Source organism: Emydura macquarii, unplaced genomic scaffold (assembly GCF_026122565.2).
Source record: "Emydura macquarii macquarii isolate MOO-44397 ecotype Brisbane River unplaced genomic scaffold, CSIRO-AGI_Emac_v2 contig_2768, whole genome shotgun sequence".
In the NCBI taxonomy this organism is placed as follows: Eukaryota; Metazoa; Chordata; order Testudines; family Chelidae; genus Emydura; species Emydura macquarii.
The window spans coordinates 29,715,332-29,738,510 of NW_027132905.1; the positions used below are offsets into that span (position 1 = coordinate 29,715,332).

General features: G+C 40.8%; 1 protein-coding gene across 1 annotated transcript in view; it reads right to left on the reverse strand.

Moving 5' to 3' along the window:
* NRG2 (neuregulin 2) overlaps positions 1-23,179 on the reverse strand; it is a 283,100-nt gene that overhangs the window by 11,667 nt on the left and 248,254 nt on the right. The window contains exons 7-10 of the mRNA XM_067566827.1: positions 15,333-15,356; positions 7,614-7,716; positions 4,255-4,378; positions 2,799-2,926 (exon numbers count right to left, since the gene is read on the reverse strand). Coding sequence (XP_067422928.1) covers positions 2,799-2,926; positions 4,255-4,378; positions 7,614-7,716; positions 15,333-15,356 — 379 coding nt within the window. The remainder of the gene's footprint in view (positions 1-2,798; positions 2,927-4,254; positions 4,379-7,613; positions 7,717-15,332; positions 15,357-23,179) is intronic.

Here is a 23,179-nt window from a genome sequence, read left to right on the forward strand (position 1 = left end):
TAGCTGGAAGAGGGGAGACACCTAAAGGTGTGCTCAGAGCCAATGCACAGCATCGGGTAAGAACCACAAGTTGTCTGAGGCAAAGCAAAGCAAAGTCCATCTCCCAGGGGCTGATTTTTCTAGTTGGAAGGACCAATATAAATGTTGATCAGCTCAACATTTGATATACAACATTTAATGGAAACCAAATGCTCTCATGCTTCAGAAATGTCATCCCGCTCTGCTCTGAGGGCCAAATTCCCTGCTGGCATGACATCACGGGAGTTTATGGAGTTATGCCAGCAGAGCATTTGGTGCTGGGTTTCATATGGATACCTGAGCAGGAAAACAGTCCTGACTGAGCCTCCAAAGAACTTGTTAATTATGGTGAAACCCCGACTACTCTCAGCTGCAACCACCAGCTACATTTATAACTTCAAATGAGGTCCTGGCTACAAAAGAGGTGAAGTGATACGGCAGCTTCGCACTTAACCAATCTGCTCCTGGTCTGTCAGGAAGAAACATTTGGTCACTGCAGTTTATTCAGAAAAACAGAGTTTTAGATCCACAAGCCAATTTACGACAGTATTCCGGAGCCTAGTCGGATTTAGAAAAAACTAAGTGAGTTGGGCACCTAACTCCTCCTGACTTTGCAATGGGAGTTAGGCACTTTGTAAATCCCATTTGGTGCCCGCCTACCCTAAGGCCTATATATTGTGAAGTGAGTGCAAAGCACTTAACAAGACCATGTCAAATGGGGTTATGCATGCACATATGCTTTTGCACACACAATGCAGGATTGCACATATCTTTTGTGTGTTTTGTGTGTGAGTAACTCATGAATGCACCATACCTGAAAACAATAAATCAATAAATCAGTTTTGAGGACTGACTAACAGAGTAGCCACACACTGCTAGAGTAACTTATCTTAAAGAATGTCTTTGCCTTGTGGTCCTCTTTCTCAGAACACCTGGAATGCAAAGGATTCATCACCATCTACCAAACGCTAGAGTTACAATGGTAGACAACTGCTTTAAGTGAGATCAGAATCAGACCCAACATCTTTTGACTTGTCAGATGAACACATCTGATCTGCAATTCTCCGATGGGACATAAATATGGACCTCAGTGTCATCTTACAATAATATTGTGTGCACTCTCAAAGAACTGACTTCAGTTCCTGGAATAAGCACAGTATTCATTGGAATCATCAAAGAGGAAGAAACAGAGCATCCATACAGACAAAGGACTCATCCACTCTTTGCCCTTCTCCAGGGAATTTCAACCCAGGATTTTCTCGGACACTATAAAAATGAACAAAATAAATTTATCATTGGAAATGCCCTTGAAAAAGGTCAAAGGCAAAATATCATGGATGTGCTGTTTCTTCTACCTTGATGGCTATTTTAAAATTTGGAAAAATAGCACCTTGACCCTGTCTTATTAACAAGAACTATTGTTATTTCACTGATGACCGAACATCACACAAGACACTGAGACCCAGATTTTCAAGCCAGCCTCAAAGAGACCTACATATCCGTAAGTGGAAAGTGCAAAACATAAGCATCTGCACCAACTTTTTTTTACATGAACAAGTTTTTGTTGGTGCAAAATCGGACCCCCGTTTTGAAAATCTGGACGTAAATGTTAACAATGTTTATAGCCCTCTCTTTTTACACATTACAGGTATGTATAGGACAATATTTCTAAACACTAGCAAAATACGCATTAGTATATATAAAATATGCAGGCAACTGTCTGTGCAAAATACACATCTATATGTGCTTCTTATGTATGTGCAGATACATTTAACTGTTCTGTGTACAACTTCCTGTTGGTGTAGATTGTGAAGGTACAAATTAGTTTTCCATGTTTAAAGTTTAGCTCTAAAAGTTTCACAGCAGTCATCTTCAGGAGCAACTATCTATGTGCTGTCATACAAAACACATTCATGGCTAGTGGAGAAAAGGCACATTTGCCACAACAAAGTCATCTGAAGACCATATTTCATAACTTTGAAATCATATGTCAGAATTATGACATTTAAAAATGGAAATAACAAAAGAGGGCTCCAAACCAAACCCCAGAAACCAAACATTCTTGACATTGCAGGGCTCCTCAGATCTTAATCTCGATCCAGATCTATATTTTGTAAATGCTCCTTAAATATCTCTGAAATTTGGATTATTCAAAATATGGATCTGAATCCAAATTTTGCAGCTCAAGTCCATCTCTAGTACCTTCTAAAGTAGTTTAGGAAAAAGGATAGCAGTATGCATATGAGATAAAGCAGAGGGTTGTCAAAAGTGCCTAAGTGTCTTAGAAGCCTGTGTCCCATTGTTATAAGTGACCTAGGCACTTAAGGGGCACACTTTTACAGGTATTTAGGTGCCTAAAGCGGCAGATGGGTCCCCAGTGGAAAAGTGACTAATGTGCACTTTTGAAAAGCCTATTTTTCATCTTTAGGCACCTAAATACCTTTAAAAATTCAGTTCTACAATCTTTTTGTAAACGGGAAATAGAAGCTTCTGAAAATTTTTTCCTTAGGTACTTTTGAAAATGTTACCCAAAGTCAAGTGTGTGCTGATTCTCTGAGTTATATATGTCCCACGTGTCAAACTACATGAGAATAATCTCCAGTGCTTTTCTCTTGTGTATCTATTTTCTCTGTGTCATTCTAAGTGATAGAATATTCCAAACACTCATGAAAAGTGAACAAGAAGGGGAAACGTGTATTCGCTCTGATTTAAGAAATGGTTTTCTTGCTACAATCTTGAGACATTCACAGTATGGATGTGTGGGGAGATGGCATACTTACCTCTGGCTTGAAGTTGGAGTGGCTGTGGAGCAATGGTGAGACGGTGAGCAGGAATGACTGCCTGAAAACGTCGTCTCTGTTTCCCTCTGTATCACATGTTCAGTGGCAGAAATGTTTTTAGAAATATACTGTAATAAAGAGAGTCCCAAACATCAGTCAACTGCTCATTGATCGATTAGGGGTTTTTCGCCTTCCTCTGCAGCATGGGGCATGGATCACTTGCAGGTTTAAACTAGTGTAAATGGTTGATTCTCTGTAACTTAAAGTCTTTATATCATGATTTCAGGACTTCAATACTCAGACAGAGGTTAAGGGTCTCTTACAAGAGTTCTGTGGCCTGCAATGTACAGGAGGTCAGACTAGATGATCATGATAGTTCCTTCTGACCTTAAAGTCTATGAGTCTATATAACCAACCCATGTAACAAGCACATAATCACATGCATCTGTGTCCAGTTTAAAGAGATGAGAAGAACAGCAACTACCTAGAAGGTTAAAACTAGTGGCTTTTCTGTGGCTCTCTTCTGGCCTCTTCAAAATATTAAGGAGTGGCTACTACATAGGAACTACGAAAGGGTGTTGATGAACGTTGAGGGCCTTGGAGACATAGCACATAGTTCGTATATTTATACCAATCCATTCCTTGATCTGACAATGATCAACCACTCCTCTTGCATGGATTATTCCTACTCACAGCATAAATAGATTTTGCAAGGTTTTGCGTGGAGCCGCAGCATGAAAAAGCACTATTGCTGCTTTTTCAGATTCTCTTTCTGTCTGTATTCATGCCTATCTATCTACCTAGCTCACTACTTATCTGTCTGTGCTTGGCACATGTGCAGTTGATAAGGGACCCATTATACCTGTCTCCAGGAGCCAGCAAGAATTGGCCTATTATGTATCATACACAGGGCATCATATAGATGAATAGATACAAAAAATGTTAATAAAATGTGAAGGTTGCAAAGTCGAGCACTCAAAAGTTAGGAAAGGCTGGAGCGCTGGCACAGGACAGAATCCCGTCCTGTGTCCTTTATTCTTTCCTCCCTCTTTCATTTTTCAAAAGTCCCAAATCGAGATAATCACATGTAAGGACATCCACAGTCCCACTGACTTTAATGGAACTATTCACGTACATTAAATTGAGCATGGGCTTACATGCTTTGTTGGATCAGGGTCTATGTTCTTCAGTTGTGCCCATCAGTGTGGTATTTGGGTACCTCAATGGGACTTACTACCTTGAGCAAAGTGCTACTGATTGGAAGTGCCATGCACACTGATGGCTCTTAAAGTAGCCTCACCCCCACCAGCCATATAGTCCATCATATTTGTAGTGTACCAGAATGATGCATTCGGGGATATCTTCAATGAACAGGAAATACCAGGAGCATTTCACAGAACGGCAAAGAGAATTAAATATGATTAGTTTATACATTTCTTATACAAAAGCCACTTACATCAGCCATCTGAATTTCCTCAGGATCCAGCTGGGGGTGACTCGGGCCATTTGCAAGGTTCCTGTTCTGATGGGCAGGACACATATTTTGCCGTAAATGGTTATGCATTTGTTTGCGTTGTTTTCTAAAAATACACAAAGGAGACATGGATAAATAGGTTTTACTTAGAATTCTAATACCGTGTTGGACTCTTCACCCCCAAAGCCCTGTAGGGGAGACAGACAATAAGGAAAACAAGGCCATGCTTTTAATTCGTGTCTCAGAGACACTTTCAGCACATTGTACACAGGGGCTGTGGAAAATCATGAGTACAAGACAGTGGTGAATGCTACGACGTTAGGATCTTTCTGTAACATGGGAGGTTTTCCAAAGCACATAAGCAAAGAGGGCCCACATCAAAATCTCTGTTCTGAAGCCATATGGTATTTGGGAAAGTTTGGAACAAACCTTGCAGCTTGGTCTCAGTTACTAATCTAAGTTCTCAAGGGCTGTCTGCGCAGCTGCTCTAGCAGTAACCATGGTGGAAGCAGTAGTGTAGACACAGGCACTGAAAGCCACTGATGTTTTAATCCATCCCATCATGTAGATTTTTGCCAGCACCAGAGGATGTGCTGGCAAAAATGCATGTGGTCTGCCTTTGCTGATGCTCCTCCCTTTGCTCCCACTAAGGGAGCTACATGGGTTAGGGCAACGTTGTCAGTGCTTAGATATGGACCGAGTACTATCTTTACAGGTGAGTAGGCTGCATCTATGCTGGCAAAAACAGGACCAGGAAATTCACTTTGGGTGGCAGCAATGGTAGAAACTGAGATGAAGACAGGGCGGGCTCAGGACCTCACCATGTCCCTGTCTACACTACAGCTCTCACCACTGGAGCTCCAGTGCTGGGAAGCTATGGGTCCAATTGTTGCCCGTGTAGACAAGGTCTAAAGAATGAGCATTGCAGAAGGGTCTGATGAAAAGGGTAAGGTGTTGGCTCCACAGCAAGGCGATACGGGACTACAGAAGACAGCTGTCTGCTTGCCTGGGTTAGCGCTTGCAATGTGGTTTTGGAACACAGCTTCTGCCTTTTAGCATCCATTTAGCTGAAACTAATGGGATAAATACCGTGGGATACATTAGTATCTCCAAGCTCCATTTCTTCCTCTTGCCCCCAGAGTGCAATGCGCTGGCACTGTGGTCTACACGGAAAAGCTTTTTGCAGAAAAAAACCTTCAGTCAAGCTGTCACCCCTGGCCTGAGATTCCTGGGGAGAGATCTGCACTTTGCTTCTGGAGATTCCTGCCTTATTCTCTCAGGCCGAGATCCTCAAAGGTATTTAGGCTCCTCACTTCCACTAAAATCAGATTAGGAGCATAAATAGCTTTGAGGAACTGAGCCTTACAGACCTGGGCAGGGATAGACTCGGACCACCGCTTAGCCTGGGGCTCTCTTTCTGCTGCCTGAGTGACAGTAGCTTGTCTCCACTGCATATCCTGGGCCAATGCCACAGCTGGGTGAAACATGGTCAACATTCTAAGTGTAACACCCCTGAGCTGACTTCTGAAGCCTTTACACAGGCCTGAGCCACATGTAAGGCACAGCCCAGGATAAGGCATGGTGTGAGGATGCAACAACCCATCATCAGGATGCATGTTGGGCATGGCACATGTTCCCCCACGGCACAGGTCTGGTGCAGCAAAACATCAGGGACATGTTCCCATTTCCTTCTCACCCTCCTAGGGACATCATGCACGCTCAGGGGAGTAGGAGTTTTTCCACAGTGTAGATACCGTGAAAACTGACTTAGGATATCAGGTTTTGTTCCATTAACTACCTGGGCAAATTGGAGATATGTTTTTGATGACTTAAGTAACAAAGAGAATATCTGTATTAATAATAGGATTGTTTTGTCCTTTTTGCTGAGAATCTCACAGTGATTAACCCTCATGCACTTCCTGTGAGGTAAAGAAATATTATTATCCTCATTTTCAGAGGGGGAAACTGAGGCACAGAGAGGTTAAATGAGTTCTCTGCGGCCTCACAGCATGTCAGAATCAGAGTGATAACTCTCAACCTTCCAGCTTACCACTGGGTGATACAAGCAAATGTGGGACAAACGGTCACAATGTGGAACACCTGGTTTTGTTGTACATCACACCGTAACTGACAGATCACAGTGGTTTATAATGATGAAACCCATATTTAAAGATGTTTCCTCACTCTGTGAATTAAATAAACTAGTAGGTTTTAAAAAGAAAATTCACAGTTGCATAGATTCCAAGTCCAGAATGGACCGTGCTGATCATCTTAGTCTGACTGTCTGTACCACACAGGCCAGAGAGCTTCCCCAAAATAATTCCCAGAGCAGATCTTTTCGAAAAACATCCAATCTTGATTTTAAAATTGATAGTGAGAGAGGCTCCACCACTACCCTTGATCAACTGTTCCAATGGTTAATTACCCTCATGCCCAGTCGGAATTTGTCTAAGTTCAGCTTCCAGCCTCTAGCTTCAACTTTCAGCTTTGTGCAACCATGGGAACTCACAATGAGGGCTGTCGGTAAGATCTGATACCTGGACCTTCAGACCTCTACACTTGAGCTAAAGGAGCAACTGTTATTTTCTGTGAGGAGCAGCAACTGAAGGGATGATGGGGGCAATATATACTTTGCTAGCAGATTATGCAACCATTTTCTCACAGCAGCAGAATGATGGGAATCAGGAATGCTGGGTTTTATTGCTGGCTCTGGGAGAAGACTATGTCTAGTGGTTAGAGTGGTAGTTGGTTAAAGACAGAACAGCCAGGCACATAGATATGGCATATTGATTATGCAAGGCAGTGTGGTTTGGGTTTGCATACGAGGGACCTACGTTCTATTTTCAGTTCTGTCTGCAATGGCTTTGTGCAACCTCCCAGTGAATTTATTGCCAAATGGAGGGAATTATATTTGATTGTCTTCCAGGAAAGCTTGTGAAGCCTTGCTCAACAGTAATTGTTATGAAATTCACTGAAATATAACCAACCATTGGCAGATATGAGACCAGAAGTCATGGTAACCTAAGTCTCAGCCCAATGGATTTTTCCCTATGCTACAGCGAGTCTTGCTCTCTCATCGACAGGACATTGCCTGACTTAGCAAAATGGGGTTGATTCAGCTAAATGCAGGCTGTCTTGCACAATCTAGACATAGGCATAGCGAGAGTTTTGACTTCCATTCCCCTGCTCTATTAGACCTTGAATTTTCTCTGGTGTGAGTTAGCAGTACAATACAGCAGCGCCTTTGAGTATTATTGTAGGTCAGTAAGTGCCATAGCTAGAAGCGTGAACCCCAAACTTGAATATTGCTGTCAAGTTTTGGTTTGTTTGTTTGTACTCACTTGGTTTTACAGTAAGCGACCACACATACTATTCCAACCACAAGCAATGCTACACAGATCCCAGTGATGGTTAAAACTCTCTTCTGATAGAGCTCTTCAGCTTCTGAAAAGGTTAGAAAAACACACTAATTAAAAATGTACTCCAGTGAAAATGATGTGTTCTGAACACAACAAGTAGCAGCAGAAGCCAACCAACGGAGACTAGTCAGGGGCAGATCTCAAAAGTGTTCTGTGGTCCAGTTCTGATAAGCACCCAAAGGCTTGGATGATTATCCCAAACCTACTCAAACACATTGAAATCGCCTACCATTCTCTCCTCCTCTTCTCATGGCTCCCTCCTCCTGCCCAGTAACCCCTTCTTTGTGCACCCCAGCAAAAGTGTAAGGGTCCTTTCTCCTCCCCGATAACAGCTCTGTGACATCTACCTCATGATCTCCAATAGCCCCACAACTCTTCTCTTTCCTTCTCAGCAGAATCCCCAGACCAATAAAGAGGACCCTGACCAGACCCACTGTGACAATCAGGGTCCAGACCCCCCAAAGAGAGAACAGGGGGTCTGAACCCCAAAGAATAAGCAACTGAACCAACTGGTTGTATACAACGGTATTGTGTATAAAATGTACCAAGTAAGGTCTTTAATGAAAGCTTGCAATGTTCTGAACTTGATGATCATTAGGAGAGATGGATACAGACTGTGGGGAGGAATCTCTGGCTTTATGTATATAGAATAGCAGCATGCTTATGGCCAGTACTACAATTTCAAGCACACCTCACAGCAGGGAGGAGCTCCTTCCAAGCTGGTTGTTTACATGAAACTCCAAGTACCCGTGCATTATCCAGCTAGGAAGAGACATTGGTGAACTACTATTGTTAATGAAAAAACATTGAAACAACTTGAAACTGATGAGAAAATGGAAAATTGGAAAACGATGTCTGCATTTAAACCACTACAGTGGCACGGCAGTAGTACTTCGGTGTAACCACCCGCTATAATAACGGGAAGGGTTCTCCCGTCAGTGTAATTAATTCACCACCCCAAGACTTAGTAGGTAGGTCAATGGAAGAATTCTTGCCTCAACCTAGCATTGTCTATACAGGGGGTTAGGTCGGCTTAACTACGTCACTTGGGTGGGATGGATTTTTCAAACCTCTGAGTGACATAGCTGGGTCAAGTTCACTTTTTAGCGTAGACCCAGCCTAAGAGAGGAAGGAATTTCCCCACCATGATTCACCGTAGTCTGAGAGCAAGGCAAAAAACCTGCAAACCCTTAAAAGAGGGGATTTGAAGTGAAGAACACCCAAAAACTGAAGACCAGCAGCTAAGTGAGGTGCTGTCCATGAAACGCTGGATCCTGTTTTGGACAGAGGCCATGCGGGGAAACTGTTCAGCAGTAACAGGCAAGAAAGGGACGTTGAGGTCACCCGTATGCTGGTAGGCTGGCTACTGATGAATTTCCCACACAAGTTCGAATCCTGCCAACTACACCACTCTGACATTTTGGGAACCGCTCAGACCAGTAAAGGGTTCTGTCCCTGCCTACCCTGTAACCTAGGGGGCCTTAATCCTAGACTGTGATGGCTCAGAGCTCTTACATTAGTAGCCAGTCTATGGGCATCTGTTTTCACCCTGGCTGCCACCAAGCTAGTTACACCTGGCAGGGTGACCCCCAACAGCCCTTCCAGTGCCGAGTCTCCCTCAAACCATCTCCACAACTTCTTAACTACCAGACACTGGGGATTTTCCCCCTCTGGTTCATCACCCCACTAGAGTGGAACCAGTTCCCTTTGCCACACACACTCCACACAACAGAGACCTGGTGGGGGTAAACATATTACATAATATTATCAGAACATTTCGAGCTTTCATAAAAGACCTGACACAACACATTTTTACACACTGAAACATCATATACAACCAGTTGATTCAATTGCTTATCCTTTGGGGTTCAGAACCTCTGTTCTCCCTTTGGGGTGTCTGGACTCTGATTGTCATATCCACCCTCACCACATATATACACTGATCCTTTGATAGCCCCATCATGAGGTCCAGCATATCTCTACTCTCTCTGCTGAACTCAAGAAAGCTTTTTTCTTGCAACAGCTGCATGCTATGGATCGTACAGTTATTCCAGAGCCACAACATATGACGCACAAAAGCACACAGGTGATGAAAGAAAAAACTTTAAATAATCAGAGGTTGGATGGGCATGAAGGAGAGGAGGTAGAGCTGTTGGAAGACAGGGAGGGGACAGAGTATTTAAAATCCACGTAACTGATAACAACAGTGGATTTTTTAAATGTAAACCTGGGAAGTAATCTAATTAATTTTTCAAACCAAACAGTAACACAGATTCATCTCAGTTAATTTCCTTGGCAATTGTATTCTAGGAATGAATGCTATCATGGACTACTGGATGGCCTCAACCGCACTGTTCAACTTTGTGAAATTAAACTGAACTTCGTCAGTGATCTATTGTTTCTATTAAGATATGGCTACAAAGAGCAGGAATGATCCATAGTAATGGAATACTTTTCAGCTCCAGTGGAATCAGTCACTTGCAACAAATTAGCAGCACACTCTTGGATAGAAGCAATCATTGGTGCTGGAACTAGGGGTGCTGGGGGTGTTTCTGAAACCCTTGGCTTGAAGTGGTTTCTATCATTACAGGGTTCATAGTTTGGTTCAATGACTCTCAGCACCCCCACTGTACAAATCGTTCCAGCACCCCTCCAAGTAATTTATCCAAACTAATCAGGTTGGTAACACTGTTCAGAATGGAGTCAGGGGAAAAGCTAAGATTTAGACTGCCTCAAATATCCTCAACCAGTCACATGGTTAGGACACCTCTTCTTGTATGAATACAGTGGGCCAAGCTCTGCCTTCAGTTACATGGTTGCAGAGTCATTGAAATCAATGGAGTAATAGTGGCTTTCCGACTGCATGACTGAGAGAAGAATTTGGTTCAAATTATGTAATCTTCTGAATATTATGAGTGGGGGAACTGAAAAAAGACTTGTACCATGAATAAGTCAATAAGCCCCAGAAAGATGTATTAATTATAAAGCATTCTGGATTAGGGGTGTATCCCTTAATTAGCACCCTCTAGAACATTTTCTTATATAAATTGGCAAGAAAAACCCTGCTGAAGTTGTTATGGTGGAATGTTCCACCAGGAGACACTAAGTGTCCTCACTAGACTATATCTAGCATCCCCAACAACTGCAAAGTATAGGAGGCAAAACTAGAAGGAAAGTAAGAATGGCATCAGGTACTAGGAATACTAGAATCATGCCCTGGTAGTAGGATAATAAATATAAAAATAAAGCTAAGAGAAAATAATTTCGTATCTGAGCCTGTCTTAGCCCACCATTTTTGGAAGTATCTAATGTAGAAAAAATGAATCTCTTTTTGAGAATGTAAACAGGATGAAAAGAGAAGTAGTTACTTGAGAAGCCAGAGGCTGTCAAAATCAGCCTGGTTTTGTTTCTTTTTATCAACATGCAAAAATAAATCAGAGATATTTCATTTTGCACAGTGTGAACATTCATTCCAAAGCAGTGATCCAAAAAGGGAGCAAAATCCCCATTGCCTCTGTTCTGCACTGTGAACCTCTATGACACAGTTTGCACGTGTCCTGCATGTCAAATTTCTGCTGAACGGAATACGGGTCCTGGGTAGGGAATGAATGCAGGATACACAGATATTCACACTGCAGGTCAGAGAGGAGAATTTTGACAAAAGATTTTACCACAGTCATTATTGACAGAAATAGAGAATTTCTTACCTATACTGTCCTTTCTGTAACCTAGTTCCACCACTACAGGCATCTTCCTTCAGCATTCATTAGAGAGGATAACATCAAGAATCTCCCAAGCTTTGGTGCCTCCATGTGCTTTCCTTGGCCAATATTGGGGTAGGGTAGCGTAACCTCTGAGAAGCAATTCATCAAGTTCTTTCTCAACTAGGATAAAATTTACCCCTGTGCCAAAGGCCAGACCAAAGCTTCTGCATTAGCCCTAAGGGGTTATGTGGGACCTAACTGGTGCTGAAGTTCTGTGTTAGCCCTCTGCACAGAGGTGATTTTTTTCACTTGTGATGCAGACCCATATTGATGATTTGGTTGTGGAGCACGTGATCTGGTCTGATGTTTTCTGGTTCCCCATTACATCAAATCATCTTCTGCCCTCTTTTAGACTGGAATGTTTAGCTCAGCTTTTTCGCTTTCCCCTCCCTGTTTTTATGCCTGGTGAGGAACGCTGCACATATTCTGTACTGGTGGATGCATGGAAAGGGAGAGTTCTGTATCTTTCCATGCCTGAATTTAATCAGTATAGCACCTTTCACTCGGTCAAATGTTCCAAGTTCTCCAATTGAATCATATTGTTGTTGTAATCATTAATGCAAATGTACATTTGATCTTGGGAATGTCATCAAACGAAAGAAATATAGGAGGGGCTATCACCTGACTGGAGGGGACCAAATATCGGGAGATTTTCATTGGATGTCAGTGTCTCCAACTACTGCATAATTAATGGTGAAAGAGGAGCTACTGTACTGTTGCAACTGTTGGAACAGCCAAAATAGGCGACAAGCACGATTTTATTTTGCTGAGGTGAGCAGTGCGCTACAGGCTTTGGTCATTGCTCACTTCACAAACAGGAAACATGACTCTTATGAGCTGTCAGAACTGGCTGCCCCAATCCCAGAAATGCAACATACACATCCCTTCTTTGGATTTTGCAAACTAATTTAAGTTGATGTAATCAAATTTTTAGCATTTAATTTTGAAAAACGGCTTTTTCCTGGAATTTCATAGAATCATAGAATCATAGAATATTAGAGTTGGAAGGGACCTCAGGAGGTCATCTAGTCCAACCCCCTGCTCAAAGCAGGACTAACCTCAGCAAATACATTTCAATTTTAGGGAGATCTAAAAAAGTGTGGAAGGCTTATCAAAATAACTTTAAATTAAGGTCCAAAAAGGTAACTCTATTTTGTAGAGCCTTGGAAAGTTCTGACAGAATCTTTATCAAAGTTGGTGTTATGAAATACATACAAACAGCAAGTCATCTGTTTTCCATTTGATCACTGCTGTGGAGTATTGCATGGGCAAAGGTAGAGACTGGTTTTTGAGCAATTTAATAAAAATTTGCCAAAGCAACTAGATGTGATTTTTTACTGCTCAAGGGTGAATCCGTTCAAGAATTTTTCTGCAAGGTGAATATGTTTCTTCATAGTAGGGGGAAAAAAGTGGTCGGATTCTACCCTGGAACCAGGTGACATGTCATTTTCATAGAAAATTTTCGCTGTTCACAATTTTTTATGCAAAAATGTAAATTTTTTCAGATGCAAACCTGCCTTTTATTTCATGGAAAAAAGAAGGGGCAGTTACGGGAGAGGCAAAATTACCAAATGAATGATTTTTTCCCCCACAGCTTTCACCCATACTGCAACCCTTTCTCCCACGTATCAAATCCCAACATCAGGATGCAGCACAATTCAACACATGACCCTGACTCTGTTTTCCTTGCAAGTGCAAAAAATCCCATTGAATTCCATGGGGAATTTTTGGATGCATCAGAAATGCAGAGTCAGGATCCTGTATCTTGACCAGTCTGCAGCAATGAAATTTGGAGCCACATGTCACTGCTGCAAATCTGAGATGAAAATGACTGCTGAAAATAATCTAGGTTGGCTTCACGAAGTATCATTAAATTGATGACTGATAGCATAATACCTTCATGTTACAAAAACTCACTGGGACAGTGACAGAAAGAAAATAATGTAAATATATACAACGTTATGTTTAATTTATATTATAAGATCTTTGTGGTAGGGCTGGTCAATTTTTGTCTTTAAGGTACCATGCATCCTATGGTGCTATGCAAATAATAAATAATTATCATCATCATCCTTCTAAAGCAAGGATATTATGGACAAATGATTTCATGTCAAGGAATGCACACACTGTCACAGTTCCAGCAATGGGTACTACAGCAAACATGTGGAAAGAAAAGAATGGATGAAGGAGAGAAGACAGCTAAAGATCCAGCATGGAATGTTTATTGTCTAATAATGACACTAGGAATGGACAAGGAAAACAAGACAGAAGTAAACTAAAAAGGGATGTCAAAAATCCTCAATTCTAAGTGTTATTGAAAAGTGTATTTGTAACAGCAGCACCAATTTCTCTATAATTCCTTCTCCAAACTCCATTCACTTTCTGTAGCACAGAACTGCCTGCTGCAAGTATGTGACTCAGTCCTGACAGGCTGGGGCTGGGCTCCTCTGGAGGCTACCCATGCCAAATTCTGCCCGATGATGTAGCAGTTTGCAAAGGTGGACAAATATCCATTGCGGACTGTGTTGAAACCCCCCAACTCTTTTGCACTGGGAGCCTGATCCATCTCTTGCAAGATGCCCAGCCTCACCATTTCCATTCAAATCAATGGGCATTGGGAGAGCCCAGGACCAGATCCTGGGGAAGAAAGGATTTGAATCCTAGGAGACAAAGCCCACTCTCATTACACAAGTGTCTCGTTATTTGAACCCGGTAGCTGAGAGAAGAATTTAGCCCCAGAGGGACTCCAGAGGGGAATGGCTTACGCCCCAATGAGCCACCAAATGGAATTCAAGTGTCTTAACCACATAGGTCTGCTCTGTGCTATACTGAGCTAACACATCTCTCTGGCTTCAGTGAATCTGAACCAAAGATCTCTAAGCAGAGGGGTGGAAAGTTCAGGGCATTTATCAGATCCCATTGGATCTCTGCATGCACAGCTGGGCAACATATTACACAAAGAAAGACATTAACTTACAAAGGACGTAACACAGGGCAACGGACCCCTCACTGCACTTCCTGAGAGAGAGTTAAGGGATATGCAGGAAAACAGAGCAGGTTTATGATCAACCAGAGAGGAGCAATGTGTTTGGCCATATGGGTTGTTCCCGTCCCTAAAATTGTCTAAAGGTAACATTTTCAAAAGCATCTAAGTCACTAAGGCTCAGATCCTTTAATACCTTTGAGGATTTAGGCCTAAGGTAGTTTTACAAATGTTAGCCTATATTCCTAGAGCTCGATCCAATGCTCAATGAAATCAATGGGAACCCTCCCACCCCCAACTGACTTCACTACGCTTGGGAGCACATTAAGCTTCCATGCTAACTCAGCTGACTATAACTGATTTCCCTCTTTAAACTAACTTCTTTCAAATCAAGCACAAAATGAGTTTTTGTAAGAAAAACATGACTCTGGCGCCAATCCTCCACTGCACTCTTCTTGATTTCAGTGGGAGATCTGCACATACAATAACAGCAAAATCAAGCCCTTCTTGCTTCCTAAATTCTAGGTGTCCATTACCAGAATATTTGTCCATTACCAAGCTACATTTGTTGGTCACCTTTCAAACTGACACAAACCCCAGCTCCTCAAATTAAATACAGAAAAACCATTTGCAATGAGAAAAACAGAGCAATTTAACATTTCGATAATGCCATGTACACAGTGCTTCTTGTCATGACAAAAGAAAAATGTGCTGCTACAAATACGTGTATTTTTATAGGTTTACATTTGGGTTTTTTGATCCAAATATCTTTCTGGGTGCCAGTAAAAAGAGCAGAACAGCTGATTTTTTAATCATCCCATTAAAGCCATAATGTTAAGGACTGTGGGCAGCTCTTAATGGCTTCTGATTAACAAATGAATGGTTGTTCCATACCCTTTAATTCAAATCCAAGATGCTCTGCCATTGCAGAAAGAGGACAAGGAAGAGAAAGAAAAAAAGAAAAACAAATCTGTCAAAGATTTCTAAATATACAAAATATGTACACACTGTGGTTAAAGCAGGTTAGCTTTTCCTATTCATTGTCTCAGTAGCAGTAACTAGGAATACAATATATGCATTAATATGTTTTAAATTCCAACAAAAGGTATTGCTCCATGTAAAGAAATGTCCAAATAGATAGCAATGATAGTTAATTATGAATTCTCTAGAGATGAGACATGTCTGTTAGTACTTGATATGGAATTCAGCTTTTAGTTAGAATAAACGCACATGGTTGAGAGATGTATCCTGACACCAGATAAGCCAGCACACATAGCTGCTGCAAGGATCTCTTAAAATGGTCTATGACCTTGCATGCCCAGAGTAGGAACTAGTCAATTTCACAAGGCCTTCAAACAGGAACATCAAGCAAAACGATACACTATATTATCCTTCATTAATGAGGAGACTTCTGTGCACACATTCTGAAGTCTGATCTCAGATACACAGGTGTACCCTGCGGCACAGTTGTTTAAATCCACTGAAATGCATGTTGGTTGGACACATCTATCGGCTACGGTAGCTATTACAGGGGTGTAGTTCGTTGTGTATATACTGTATATAATTAATTATGCAAATAGGTAGCTGCTTATGCAAGACAAAAATCCCTGTGGATCTAAAAATCAGAATCGTTCTCAAAAGTTTCTTTGAATTTTATAATCTTCCATTTTATAATCATATACTGTGACCTTGCTTTCTTTAGAAAGAACAGGAGTAGTGCTGAATTAAACACAAATCTGATCATATACCATTAAAAATTCAAATTAGTCAAAAATAAGAAAAAAATTTATGTTGGAGAGATATTGCTAAGAGAAATAGAGTTTACTTAATGGGCCAACAATGCAGTTAAGCTGCAAGTATTCAAAGTAGCTGAGAGTTTTGTATAACAATTTTAATTTCTGTATATCATCAGACCCAATGGGTGGTGATGGCGCAGTCCTTATGCCAGAAAAACCTTACATGCATCAACAGCAGTTTTGCCTGCATGAAGATTCAGGATTTGTATATACATTGTTGCATACACTGCAGAGTATGACTCTTCCAAGCCACAATACGCAAAACGAGATCATGCATAATTTGTGGGTGTCAGTGTTATTATGCTACAATTTCCACAGTAACCACTTTTGTGGTACAGAAAGACAAGTTTTTTCTGCAACTGTACTGAACTTTGTGGGATTAACACTAACTTTTATGGAATTTTTATGGACTACAGTAATAGTCCCTTCTAAAGCAGTTCCTCTCTTAAACTCCATTTTTTAATATTGTACCGTTTCCTTACCACAGAGCCTGATTCTTCCCTGCTTTGCATCTTGTGTCATCATTTATACCAGCCAACAGGACTGCAAAACACTGCCATTTGGTAGCATCTCACAAACACTTTGCACAGGTACAAATGACAACACAAGATGAAGGGCAGGAGAGAAACAAACCCAATTAACATATTGTTCTAAAACCTTGTTTCTTATGTAAACCATGGTTCTAGATTTGCTTTATTTCAATTTTTATCTCGTCAAGTGGGTTTTTTAAAAATGTAATGCTACTGTGAGACAGTGTGCATGTATATATATATACACAGTAGCATTACATTCATATATATATATATATGGAGGTAATGTGCTAAGTTATGGAGCCATCTGCGAACTTAATTTTTCATGCATCATTGACTAGCCAACTTGCTCCACTCATTAATTTATCTTCCTATGATTTATTCTAACATTTCAAGTGTCTGAGCAGCTTCAAATGGATGTGATTCAAAACATTTTCACAACATTTACACAGTTTGCAAAACCAGAAATTTTTGCAAAAAAACATTTTTGCCACAGAAGTTTTCAATTGTCATTTCAGGTTTTGTTTATCATCAACTTTCATTTACTGTTTTCTAGATTTTATCTTGAGTTTTTAGTTTTGTGGTAGGGTGGTTTTTTTCCTTCATTATCAGTTTTGGTTGATCAGCTTAGTCACACAACAGAAGGTTTAAAAATCTAACATTTTCTATTTGTATATTGATATATTTTGCTTAAGAAATTTCAGCAGAAAATTTCACAAAATGAAAATCAACCTGTTTCAGAAAGCAAAGGAATGAAACCATCTTGGAAGCTTTTGAAATTTGTAAACTATTTTTATTTTTCAGCCAGTTGTTTATATGTATATAAATGGTTTCACATTTCGGTGTGGCAAAGTTATAAGCAACTGAAAACAGGGTCTTATAATAGCAAGTTATAGGCATCTTTAATTACAGGGATCATTACTTGTGGCACCCATAATTAAATTAATCTGTCTGGGTATCATTCCCTACTTTCTTAAATGTGGAATTTTCACATGTCCTGGGCCTCAGACACGTGTACATCTGCAAAGAAGTACCATATTTGGGGAGCAATGGAAGAAACCTTTCAAGGGCAGGTGAAATTCCTTTAAACAAGAGAGGTTTTTGTTTGAAGCTGCTCAGAGATTCAGAATGTTACAATATGTACCTGAAAAAGAATTAGCAGGCAGAGAACAATCAAAGTAGATCAATGTGCGCAAAAAATATTTACCTTATGGCTTTGCAATTTATCATGCAGGTCCACTATTTATCCCATGGGTAACACCTCCACATATTTGGGGTATACACACACATGCTATATATATTTTTTATATTTTACAGGGTGTCATTTGGTGGTAACTTCTATAGTTAAGGTTACATAAGACCTTTCATTATAATCCCCATTTTTATATATGCATAAAACTTTCAAAAAATGTCTTTTGGGACTACAGTTTATCTTGGTCTCAGGCAACAGATATTTTGTTGTTGTTGAAAGTTTGAAGGAGACCACCATTAATCTTTTATGAACTATTGCACAATGAAGTTAAGGCAAAATTTAAGACTAGGGAGATTCTTTGCCTCCAATAATTCAAAAGCAGTAAAACTCAAACCCCTGAAAACTCTGCATGTAATTAGCTCTTTTTGAGAAGCTGGCCCTTGACTAAGTTTGAGGAGTGGGAGAGAAATAAGTATCTAAAAGATACATGTGATTGTCAAAACACTCTGAGAATACTTGGTAAAGATAACGCTACACTGGAGCTGAAAATGTAATTTCCGGCTTAGGTCGAGGTACATGCTCTAGTTTTGATCACAGATTCATGGATTCCAATGCCAGAAGGAACCATTATGATCTTCTAGTCTCACCTCCGGTACATTAATTGACCTCCAAAATAATTTGTAGAGCAGATCTTTTTAAAAAACCATCCAAATCTGGCTGCTCTAAGTACAATCCCATCCAAAGCCCTAGGTATGGACTCAGGGGACAGCCAGCCCCTTCTGCTCTCCATGCTGCAATGGCTACCCTGCTATTTTTAGTGTGCCAGCTCAGGCAAAGCTAGCACAGATATGTCTACTGGAGCTGGAAATTTGATTCTTTTGATTCTGGTAGGATTTTAGCACAGCCAATGAAGTCTTGACCACTTCTGACAACCCAATATGGTTTCCCTGTCTGGCTAGACAGGCCCAGTAAATGTCTTGTTGAAACAAACCACAGCCCTCCAAAAGATGCAAATTAAGGCCCTGCCTCTGAAATCAATGTAGGTGGAGCCCCGCACCTGCATGGAGCCCAAAGCTTGGTGCAGGCTCACAGGTTCACCCACATGGCTTTCTTGGCAAGCTTGAATGAATGCCATGAGCAGTAAGCATGTTTTCACTGGGGCGTACTATATGTGCTTGAGTTAATGTCGCTATTAAACAAACATTTCCAGGCCTCTTTTCAATATAAAGGTTTAACGTTTAGGTATTCATATAGCTATGTTTTTGTAATGCATACTATAGAAATGCACAGTTATTACATCCTTGGATAATCAAATGCAGTCCAGTTAACTGAGACAGGATCAGCTGATCTAAAATATCTTTATACTATTACCATTAGGGATTTGTTAACACAATCTCAGAAAGGGTGACTGAAGGTACTGCGCATCTATGGCAAAAACCTTGTATTTGAGACATATGAGCTTATTTCATATTCAGTGCAGGAGTTGGAGGCACATTTCCTGGCTGTAATGCTATTTTGTGTCTATCACATTGCAGGAAACGCAACTACAGAGAAACGTTGATGTGAAAATAAAAATAATTTCAACCCTGAGATGCCTAGCAATGTTTTGAATCAAAGTAAAATGTTGATATATATACGAAGGGATAGACAGAATAAAAACCCTAGGGACATTTTTCAATTGAATGCATCCAAATTGGCCTCTGCTTTCACTGCTGCAGTTCTGCTATTGGCCAAGAAGATCACATAACCCTATGAGCTAAATCTCCTCGGCAGCAGCACCTTTAAAGCAACAAGGAAATTAATATAGGACTTAATAAAGCACATGGGCACATGAGGGCTGGGATCTTCAATGATATTTAGGTGCCTAAAGACGCAGATAAGTGAGTTTTTCAAAACACCTAAGCAGGTTAGGTGCTTAACTCCCACTGAAAGTCAATTAGGTATAGAAACCAACCTCACTTGGATGCTTTCATTCATTCCTGCATCTTGAGGCACCAAAATACTCTTGAAAATCTGGCCCATAGACACCAAATATCACTGAAATTCAATTGGATTTGGGTACCTAAATCCCCTAGACTCTTTTGAAAATCCACCATAGAAACTCAATCCATCCCTGGCATAATTCCATATAGATTTAGCAGACGAGCACTATTCCCCTGCGCTGAGAAAATGACTTCAGGAAGCACCATTCTATTGTAAAATGATGACTCCTCTTCAGTAAATTCCCTAATCTACTTCAGAGCTAGTTTAGAAATTATGGTGGACTGTGAGGAGAGAATAAGGTACACAGTGGACCAGACTCTGCAATATATAAACTGTATATGCACAGCAGGGGACAGATCAGAGGGGTGTGAGGAATGTGGGTGTGTGCAAAGAGCTCCCCCTGTGGCAAGTTAGGGAAGTAAAGGTTTTGTGGTTTTAAATCCCTCTCCTGTTCTCTTCTTTTGGTCACAACACAACCTTCCTCAGCCTGGGAATGGGTATTACAGTCCACTTGCAGCCATTTTTTCAATCTGTATGGCCTTTCTTCCCACCTCAGCTTGGAGACACACAGTTTAAGGGAGTTACTTGAAGGAAGGAAGCCTCACAACCCAAGGGAAAATTGAAGCCCAAAAAGATCAAGACCAAAATTTTCACACTTGTGTTCCTAAACTTAGGCATGTCAGTCAATATCTGGGCACCTAAATGCCACATTTTGAGAGATACTAAGCACCCACAGCTCCTCTGAAAGTCAAATCACTTGTATTTAGGGGCCCAACTATGGATTTAGGTGTGTACATTTTTAGACATCCAAGTTTGAAAATTTTGGTCTAAGTGACTTGCCAAAGGTCACACAGCAAGTCAACATCACAACCAAAACCAGAGGCCAGTTCTCTGCAATCCCAGGCTAGTGATTTTGCAATCAGATAATGCATCTTCTCTTACTACTCTTGTATCAAAACACACAATTGTAAGGGAATCCCTGGAAATGGGAAGCAAGCTCTAAAGAAGCTTTTATCGCTGCAGTTGTGTCAGACGTTGAATACACTAGTCTGAGCAATGCTGAAATACGTGGGAGATGACGGTGCTGGTAAGTGATAGTCTGAATCAAGTGTGAATGGACCGCGCATCTTCCCCACATTGGAAGCGTAAGGGGAAAGGGCAACAAACAGATGTGAAGAAGGACCGCTAGCGTTTAAAATTTACGTTTCCACCTTCTACGATGCTCCAGAGCAGAGTGAAAAATTTGGAGGAAACAGCCATGAAATATATGATGCAAGTGAACATTTTCCAAAGATGAGCGGACCTCACTGAATCAAACAGCTGGAAGATGATGTGTGGCCCTGATCATGCACTTCAAACCAAAGCCAATGTGAGATCAGTGGGATCACATGCTGATCCCAAGGTAAACTGGATAGATGACAAGTAGGTTTAGAAGTGTTTAAGCATCCAAGTACTGTATGTTGAATTAAAGATCATTCAAAAGGTAAAGTTAATGGAGGTAGGGAGGGACAAAAGGAGGAAAATAGGAAGGATTGAGGGTGAGTCCTGCACAAATAAAATAAAATACTGAGCCCTGCACTTTGTATCTTGTATATGTGTGTTTGTGATTCAGGTACTGAATGCCACACTCCAGCAATATTCATCACTGGGTCACCACTTCACTCCTCAAAATAGGGCTTGAGTGGGAATTAAATCATGCATATGCCTGGTGCTGGCCCCTACTCTGAAGTGAATCTCACCCAGAGTAAATAAAGCATATAAACAGCAAACAATCAGTTTGATTGTAAGTGCTATCACTGTTTTGTGGTGTCATTAGTAACATCTTGGATAAGGAAAGGAGTTCGTTCAGGGTATATGTTTTTAAATTGAGAGTATCCCTTTATCTAAAAAAATATGCTAAAAGAGCATTGACTAGAAAGCTACTGTTGGAAGCACTTGATTTGTCTATTGTGATATCATACTTGAGCTTTGCTGTGTATTTGCTCTCCAGTTGGGATGGGTATAAGAATGGCAGACCTATGGTTATACAATCCCTGTTGATTTTCTGGCCACGTTTTGTTTTTAAAATGTGAAACGAACATCTTCATATGAATAACAATTCAAGACAAGATGGCCATCACTGAACTATAGAATTCTGAAAAGGAATCTTTGCAGTATAAGAAACTGTGAATGACCTCATCTAGCCCTCAGGGCACCAAAAAAGGAAAGGTCAGGTGGTCAGTGCTCTCAGAAATTATCCTCCTCAAAACAGCTTTGGGTTGCACCAAGGATTGTCTGAGTGGAACTGGCCGCCACAGCCCAACGGGTCTGAGAAAGAAAACCATATGGAAAAAATCCGAGGGCAGGTAAGTAAAATTATTGATAATAAAGTCTATTCTGATTCCATAAGGGTTCAACTTTCCTCCAAAAAGTATGGAGAACAATCCGTGCTCTCCCCATAGAAACATGAGGAAAGGAGATTATGCACTGAAGACAATGGAATGCTGGGTGATACTCCATGTCCCAGGGTGCAATTAGCCCAAAACTTTTCATTAATTGCATAGCAACTTAGCTTGCCCAGTACCTTATTAATAAAAACAAGGTAGCAGGTTTTGCTGGTATAGAAATATCCCACAAATGGCAATGTGCTGGTATAGAAATATCCCACAAATGGCAATGCATTAGCAGGCTCCTGTGATTACTGTGTAATTAACCTTAGTGGGTCTCAGTGTGTAACCTCCACTGCAGTTCAGGACTGAGAAAAAACCCTGTTATTATGATAAACCACTAATCCTCTGTAATTCCCTGGCCACAACATGGCACAGTAATTACCCTACAATTAAGTGGTCAGCAGTTGTCATATCATCAAAGGGTAAATGCATGATGTTTGTGGAATTTGAAGTGTTACTCAGAGGTGTTGTTGAATTCAGATGAATAAGAGAAAGCAGAGGAAAAAAAGGAAGGACAATGAAAAGGATATACAAGTTTGTTCTTTTTTATGAGAACATACTTCCTGTGATCCAGGTCTGTATTGAACAGAAGTAAACGTTCTGCCCTTTACTTTTTCTCCTATATCCTGGACTAGTTATCAGGTAGGAAATAAATTGTTGAAGAAATTAAGTGGTGTGCACAGAAAGGGTGAAATTCAGATCTATGCACCACTGAAGTCCCATTAAAGCCCTATATTGAGGACTTAAGTAGCACATAGATCTTGTGCTGACCTGCTGCCTGGCACTGAATGTCACCTCAAATGCATAAAAC